Genomic DNA, 8571 nt, shown 5'->3' on the forward strand with positions numbered 1-8571 from the left:
TTTTTTTGAATGAAAAAACATTCTATGTTTTTACCTCGCTTAATTTTCCCCCTCTTTTGTCGCGTTTATTTTCTATATCCGTTTCAGTTACTCTGGCGCTCAGGTCGTTCGCAATTTAAAAAAATAAAGCACAAGCAGTGAACAGGACCAGAGCCAATCAGAGGCTTAGAACCGACCAAGCTCTTTGTCTTATTGGTTTAGACCACGATATGATCCTACCATGAGTAGGGATGGGGATCATTAATATTTATTTAACAATACGATTTTCGATACTCCTTAACGATCCGAGTCTTTATTGATACCACTGTCGATACTTTATTATTAATTGGTGGAAATATGAAGCGTTTTTAGTGATGAGGAATTTTTTTAGAAAATAAATAATTGCATTATAAAAATAAATATGTAATTCCTAATCAATATTGACATCAGTAGTTTGAGTTATATAAACTAAAATGATAAGAGCACTATACAACTGTATTAGTAATACAGAAACATGAGTAATGCAGTATTACTCATGTTTCTCACCAAAAACTCAATTTACTGTTTCTTTATGTTACATTTGAGCGCATCATGATAACCTAACAGTCGTTTTACTGAGCCAACCTCAACACATCATCACGCAGTACATCTGAAACTTTATTTACTTTTTAAGATAACTAGCTTGTATGCTGCTGATTACCGCTCGTAGTTTGAGTGGATGATTAAGACGGGCCCGTCTGTAGTGCCCGTCTTAAGGGAGAGAGAGAAAAAAAGATCTACATCACCCTTACCTGGCATCAAAGTTGAGCTTGTGCCAGGTAAGGGTGAAATAGAACTTTGCCCTCTCTCTCTGGCTCTCGTATGTTGGCCAGTTTTTGTGTCCAGTGTTGAAGTTAAATTATAATTACCTTGTTAAATATTGTTATTACAGTGTAAAGTTGCATGTTATTATAATTAGTTTCTTCCTCTTTATTTGTCAAGGGGAGTTCCCTCTTACTCAAATGTAACTCACTCGCTTGCTCAAACACACACACCTTACTCTACAGTCTCGCTCGCTCTCTCTCGGCCAGTTTTTGCGTCAGCAGGTTGAAGTCGTGCTGGTATTAAAATATATTGTGAAGGTATTAAAAAAGGTATACAAGAATTTCTGTATAAAACCTGTGTAAGCATGCTTTTGCTTGCAAGTCTAATGAGTGAGCACGGAAAGTATCAAGTCCATGGTCCCGTAGTGTTGATCAGCAGAGAAATAGTCCGCCAAAGACGTTGACGTTGTTTAGCAACCGAAGAAACTGGGGTTGACAAGTTACCAGTAGTCCGCCAAAGACGTGGACGTTGTTTAGCAACCAAAGACGCTGGGGTTGACAAGTTACCAGACTAATATCTATGCAAGTGAACGGAGCGTTCCACGGCATTGACAGGAAAAATAAATAAATCCATACCTTTTTATCATTTAAATGAATGTTTTGTACATATTAATGTTAATAGTATTCTTCTTCCCAGGGACTGCAGATGTTAATGAGCCATGTAGCCAACTCCGGCACACCAGTTGTGTTGTTTAATAAACCACTGAACAAATATATATTTTCTTTGCATGGCTGTTTTCAGTTTAGTAGTTTTTGTTTTCACTTGGTGAGGGGAGCCAGAATGAATCGTTTTTCTCTCTCTCTCAGGCCACGCAAGCTGCCAAGAAGCCAAAGACGGAGGGCGGCTCGGTGGAGAGTGCCTTCCTTGGGACGTCGTCGCTGGACAGCCTGTCGGCAGTCGCCGGCTCCTTCTTCCCCTCGACCTCCTCCTCGGACCCCTGCGACATGACCTCCCTGGATGCCATGGGGGGGCCTTTTGGCCCCTATCAGCCCCTGGACGACCCGCCCAAGGCCTGTGGTTACGAGCCTTTCCCCTCAGACTACAAGCATGAACACAAGGCAGGGGCCCCGGTCGGAGGTGCCCCCGTGGCGGGGCCCGGTGGCTCCTCCGGGGGGAAGAACCCCCCGCTGGCCGTCAACCCGCCGCCCTTCGCCCGCCCCCAGAAGGTCCTGACTCTGGACAAGTACCGCGAAAAGCACGCGGCCGCCGAGCTGGCCATGCAGAACGGGCGCACGGAGGAGCCGGGCGCCGACCAGTACCCCCCGCCCCCCGCTCACTCCTCCCACCACCACAAAAAACGCTCTCAGCCACAGGGCTCAGCGCAGGCGGGTGAGGGCAGGCGGGAGAAGTCCAGCTCCAAGAAGTCCCGCCTAGCCCCAGGGCCTCCTCCGTCGTCATCTGCCTTTGCTGAGAACGGTGTGGGCAGCAGCGGCGAGGAGCTCAAGATGCGCATCAAGGTGTCATCAGAGCGGCACATGCTGTCTGAGCCGGGCGCCGCTGCCGTCGTGCCCGCACCTGTCAAGGACAAGCACAAGGACCACTCTGGCCACCGCCAACCCAAACATGGCTCGCACTCCCACGCCTACTCCCTGGGAGCAGCGGGCCGGGGGGGTGCCGCAGACGCTCCCGCCTTAACCCTCAGAAACCCCGGCAGTGGGCACGAGGGCGGCTCCTCCGGCTCGTCCCGGAAACGGGCGCACCCGGAGGCAGGCACCCATGGCAACAACAACAATCACCATCACCACCACCACCACCACCACCACCACTCGAGCAAGAGTGGCCGCAGCTCCAAGGGGGGGTCCCTGGGCCCCGCCCACTACGCTGTGGACGGGGGCCCACGGGCCCCAGGGGGCCACGACGGCTCCAACGGCGTGCTCAATGCCAACGGCCAGCACACGGACTACAAAGACACCTTTGACATGCTGGACTCCTTACTAAGTGCCCAGGGGATGAACTTATGAGCCCCCCTTCGCCCTTTTCCGTCTTTGTTGGAAAGGGGATTGGGAGGGGGGGGTCGGCGCAGAGAGCGTCCGGAATGATCTGAAACAGAAGAGGTATTACACACAAACACGCTTTTAATAGAATTTTAAAGAAAAATTAAAGATTTATTTCCTGTTTATTTTTAAGTTATCTGAATCTCTATCATCAGTCCAAGTCTGCACACTCATGAGATGAACCACGTAAAACGCAGTCACGAAAAAATTGACAAAATATATATGCATTAAGCGGTGTACTACTAGCTGGCAACAAAAAAAAAAATCTTGACTTGCTTTTTGGGGTTCTGTGATTGGGTAAAAGAAAACCCTTGAATTATGAATTTTACTGCAAGCCGTCTTATTTATGTTTTAAATGATGAGCATGTTTTGGATCACAAAGGGAAGACGGAGCCGGTGTGTTTCACAGCCATGTCTGACCGCTCTGCCATTGACATTAATGTATGTACATTTTTCTATGTTTAGACATTTATTCAACTTTAAAAAGAAAAAAAACTCAGGTCTTGGAAAAAACGTTTTTGATATAAGAACCTTCCTCTCTCTTGGTTTAAGTACCTTTCTGTGGAGATGTAACCTGTTTTAGCTTTTCCTCTTTTTGTTTTTTAATCGTCGACGGAGTTCGGAATAAGGCCCAGGCATTCTGCTCTACTAAGAGCACGTGCGTACGTGGCCGTTTTAACCGTCACAACACAAGTGAACCAAGGGTTCTGACCGGATGGGTTTTCGACCCCTTTTGCCTCTCAATGCTCCTACCCAGTGTCAGAGCATAACAAATATGGAGTTTGACATCTTTTCTGCTGTGAAAATGCACCGAAACAAAACCTTGGCTTTAATACGTATGAAAAAAAAAGCCTTGTGGTTGTTCTTTTGTCAATCGTATGATTAATGTCTTATTAACCAACAGAAAAGCAGAAGCATTCTTCAGAACCAGATTGTGTACATAGGACTGTAGTACAGAGTTAATGATGTTAGCTTGTCAGTCCCCAAGACTCCTTCCATTCAGTGTATTTTGAAGTTTAATGCAGACTCTGTATTGGTAAAACATATCCTTGGTTTGTGTATTGGGAGCCCAAATAAAGGTGATTTATACACAACAGCCCCCCTTGTTCCTGTCATTTACTTCCTCCATACTGGCCTTATCTTCACATTGTTCATGTGTTCATTTTGATATGTTCCAGTAGGCTCACACACCCACCTCTAAGACTCTGTGATGGGGTGATTGCGTCCCATCTGAAATGTTCTTGGTATGTTCGTCAGCATGGGCAGTTTAACCAAGACCCGTCTTAACCGCATCTATCCCCACCCTTCCAGCTCCTGACCTCAGTGGACAGAAGTCTAAATTTGACCTCCACTCTACCGTGGCCAGGAATGGATTAATAGCCAAACGGTGTGATATGGTTTTGTCTCGTTTCATCCCCCTCCCTGCCGAAGCCCTGTCTCTGACCCACACTGTTGACTGAGCAGAGGGTTGATGTTACAAACAGTTTTGAAACTGACTTTTCTGACATCACCAGTGGGCGTGGCCACCTAGATGTGTGCTGGTTAGATCAGTCTACCAGCCTACCCAGTGGACTGTAGCAAATGTTGGTCATCTATCGTCATACATCTAGTTGGACACGCCCACTTGTGATGTCAGAAGAGGCAGAAATTTCAAACGGTTTGTAACGACTAATTACACTCACACCTGTTGGTATAATGTGTCACATTTTAAGGATTTGATCAGAGAGCCTGTTACGCGCCTCCTCTTTTTCTTGTTCCACCCGCTCTATTCTCTGTCTCGCAGGTGTTCCTGATTCTTGGGCTGGAGCTACGACTACTATCCCTACTTAAGGCGTGTCTCTGATTCTGGAATCTTCACGTTGACCCGAGCTGCCTTTGAATCCTGCATGGAGGACTGCTATTGTTCTTTTCGCATTCGTTTTCTGTAGCGGAGGATGGGAACTGTAGGGAGGAAGTTCTGGCTTCGACGGCCCAATGCCTGGCTGGCCCAGGCTTCGTCCACCCCTTTTGTTTCTTTAATCAGTGTCCCTTTTGTTGGAAGTTTTTGGAAATAAACGTCACCATCATTGTGAACAGTAACTTTGGTCTATGTATTGTTAATACGTTGCGGGCCACCGGATTGCGAGCCGTGTTGTAAGGGTGGCCGTAACATATTTGGGGGCTCGTCCATACAAGATTGTTTATTGTTTATCGCACTTGCGTTGTTGGTAGGGTTCTATTTTCTATTGTGCGTCGTCTCTCTCGTCGACTGGTGTTTGGCTAGGTTGCTAAGCACGTTGTCCTGGTGGGGGAAGCACCGTACCAAGTTGTAGCGTGGTTTGATTTAGTCGAGATGGAGTTCGATCTGGAGGGTTTTGTGGATGACCCAACCGTTGAAAAACTGGATGGGTGCACGGTAGAACACCTAAAGCTCATTGCGGGGAGATACAGTATCGATGTTAGTACGGCAGGAAGCCGGTAATTAAGGAACGACTGCGCTGCGTATTGGCAGCGCGGGGCGCTATTTCCCCTCGTGAATCTGATGAGGCGGGTTTCAACGAGCAGATAAGAATGAAGGAGCTTGAGCTGGAGTTGCGTAGGCTGGAGTTGAAGGAGAGGGAGATTTCTTTCTCATTGAGAGAGGCGGAAATTTCCTCCTCGTTGAGAGAGAAGGAGATTTCTTTGAAGGAGAAGGAGATCACCTGCCATTTCGAGGTGAAGAAGCTTGAGGAGGAGACGAAGCGTGTGCTGCGGTTGAAGGAGCTTGAGTTGGAGATTGGCGTGGCTGTGCCGTCTCTCTCAACAGGTGGGCATACACACGGGGAAAGCGCTGCTTTTGATGTGACTAGACACATTCGCCTGTTGCCGGTATTTTCAGAAAAGACGTGGATACGTTTTTTATTCTTTTTGAGCGTATTGCAACTACGATGAAGTGGCCTAGGGATTTGTGGACGGTGTTGCTGCAGTGTGTGTTGACTGGGAAAGCTCAGGAGGTTTACGCGGCGTTGTCCTCTGAGAGCAGTCTGGACTTTTGCTTGGTAAAAGCTGCCGTTTTGAAGGCATATGAGCTTGTGCCGGTGGCATATCGCCAAAGGTTCCGTCGGCATAGAAGGCTGGAGACGCAAGCTTACGTGGAATTTGCTCGAGAGAAGGAGGTTTTTTTTGATCGATGGTGTTTGTCACAAGGGGTGCAGACTTTGGATGATCTCAGAGCTTTGGTGCTGGTGGAAGAGTTTAAGAACTGCTTGCCTGAGAAGATTACCACCTATCTTAATGAGAATAAAACTGTTTCGCTGTCCGACGCTGCAGCCCTTGCTGACGAGTACGCACTTACACATAAGCTTGTGTTTGAAAAAACTATGCCGCAAGAGCAGCATACTAAGAGCGATTACGGGGTCTCTGTACAAACGGTTAGACCTAAGCCGGAGGTGACTCCTGAGTGTCGGGAATCAGAGCTAGACGTATATGCACCATTCTTGATGAGGGGTGAAGTGTCTTTAACTCAGGGGGGGAATAAAGTGCCTGTGACTATTTTGAGGGATACAGCAGCGTCCCAGTCATTTATTTTAAGTGATATTTTGCCCCTTTCTAGTGCGTCCGGTGTGGATTCAAGTGTAATTGTCCGTGGTTTTGGGATGCAGTGCATGGGGTCACCGTTGCATACAGTCTACCTCGAGTCAGATTTGGTGACCGGTCCGGTGGTTGTCGGTGTTCGTCCCTGTTTCCCGATTGAAGGCGTGTCCTTTCTTTTGGGAAATGATCTAGCTGGGGGCAGGGTGTTGGTAAAACCTGAAGTGGCGGTGGTTCCTATGGTTACGGAGAGTAACGATAGGTTGGCTCAGAAATATCCTGGATTTTTTTCTGCATGTGCCGTAACCCGTGCGATGACAAAACGCCGGGCCTTGGACGATGAAGTTGGTCTCTCTGGCAGTTTTTTGGATCTGACTGCTACACCTGCCTCTGGCCAGTTGTCGACTGGAGAGGTTGGGGAGGTAAGCTTTGCTGAAGAGTTTGCAGGGTCTCGTGTCTGAGCAGGGGGCCGATCCTGCTGTGTCACTTCTTTTTGAAAGCGCTGTTTCAGAGCAAGAGATTGTGTCTGTTGCCTGCGGGTTCTTCATTAGAAATGGAGTACTTATGCGTAAATGGACTCCGTCGTATGCACTAGCGGGTGTGGACTTTGGTGTGGTAACCCAAGTTGGGGTTCCTTTTAAGTATCGCTCAGGTATTTTGAGTTTGGCACATGACAATCAGTTAGCCGGTCATTTGGGGGTAAACAAAACGTATGATCGTGTACTGCAGCATTTTTTCTGGCCTGGGTTGAAGAGGGACGTAGTGCAGTTTTGCAAGTCGTGTCATGTTTGCCAGGTGATTGGTAAGCTGAATCAAACAATTCCACCGGCGCCGTTGTATCCAATTCCGGCAGTAGGTGAGCCTTTCGAACGGGTTATCGTTGATTGTGTCGGCCCTTTGCCACGTCGGGTAACCAATTTTTGCTCACGATCATGTGTGCATCAACGCGGTTTCCTGAGGCTATTCAACTGTTTAAAATAACGGCTCCTGTGGTGGTGAAAGCATTGATTATGTTTTTTTCTGTGTTCGGGTTGCCAAAAGTCATTCAAACTGATCAGGGGTCGAACTTCATGTCACGTGTGTTTTCTCGGGTGCTGAAGCAGCTGGCAGTGAGTCATGTTCACTCGAGTGCGTATCATCCTGAGTCGCGGGGGGCACTGGAGCGTTTCCACCAGACACTGAAGTCGATGTTGCGAGCATACTGTTTGGAGTTTAACAAAGACTGGGATGAGGGAGTTCCCCTTCTGCTGTTTGCCGTGAGAGAGGTGGTTCAAGAGTCGGTAGGGTTTAGTCCCTCCGAGTTGGTTTTTGCTCACTCGGTGCGAGGTCCATTGAAGCTGCTGAAAGAGAAGTGGGTGGGTGGTTCTGAACCTCAGAATCTGTTGGATTTTGTATGCGATTTCCGCTACAAACTGCGCCGGGCTGGTGAGCTGGCAAAGGAGAACCTCAATGCTGCTCAGAAAAGAATAAAGGGGTGTTACGTAGGTTGGTTGGCTCATCATTATTATCGTATTCCGTTCAATGTAAACATCAGGTTGGTATAGGTAGTTAATTTGTATGAGGAATTTAATCCCTTTTCTTTTCCCCCCCCTCTCTGCTCAGGTACCCCCGCCCCTCCCTGTAGAGTATCCTGCAGGCCCAGTGGTGACAACAGCTGAGGGCAATTACAATCAAAAGGGGCGGGTGGATAAAGCCTGTGCTCTCCCACACCACTTGGCTATACTTGTTGTATCGTGTTTGGGCGCTACGCCATTGATGTGGACACTACCTGTCGCATTTGTAGGCTTTCATGCCATTGCTTGTAGGCTCTTTAGCCTTCATTATGTTGTCTTGCTGGTCTTTCCAGGCAAGTTACATTTCCCTGGCGATAGCCGTTTGCTCGTGTTGTATTAGTTTGTATTATCAAGCTGAGTGGGTTATTGTTTAGTGCTTGTTTGTCTTACTGTTGTTCCTGTTTTGTTCTCCCTTTCCCTTATCCCTTTCCAGTCAATAAACATTATTATTTACTTTAGAAAACGTGTTTGCTTTGGATCCTTTCTACTACCGGGACCTGTGCTTTGGCACCTGCTGTACGGGCTGAGGTCACGCCAGCCCTATTCAGTGTATGCTGTGTACATTTATAGCTTAGTTAAATACATTTGTATGTGACATGGGGGCTCGTGGCTTTGGATGGTAGGTTTTAAAT

General features: G+C 47.6%; 1 protein-coding gene across 1 annotated transcript in view; it reads left to right on the plus strand.

Annotated features, from left to right (window-relative positions):
* Positions 1 to 3953, plus strand: part of ccnt2b (cyclin T2b) — a 28036-nt gene extending 24083 nt beyond the window's left edge. The window contains exon 9 of the mRNA XM_056589178.1: positions 1650 to 3953. Coding sequence (XP_056445153.1) covers positions 1650 to 2804 — 1155 coding nt within the window. The 3' untranslated portion in view covers positions 2805 to 3953. The remainder of the gene's footprint in view (positions 1 to 1649) is intronic.
* Positions 3954 to 8571: the final 4618 nt, after the last annotated feature.

This window comes from Gadus chalcogrammus, chromosome 4, assembly GCF_026213295.1.
Source record: "Gadus chalcogrammus isolate NIFS_2021 chromosome 4, NIFS_Gcha_1.0, whole genome shotgun sequence".
Classification (NCBI taxonomy): domain Eukaryota; kingdom Metazoa; phylum Chordata; class Actinopteri; order Gadiformes; family Gadidae; genus Gadus; species Gadus chalcogrammus.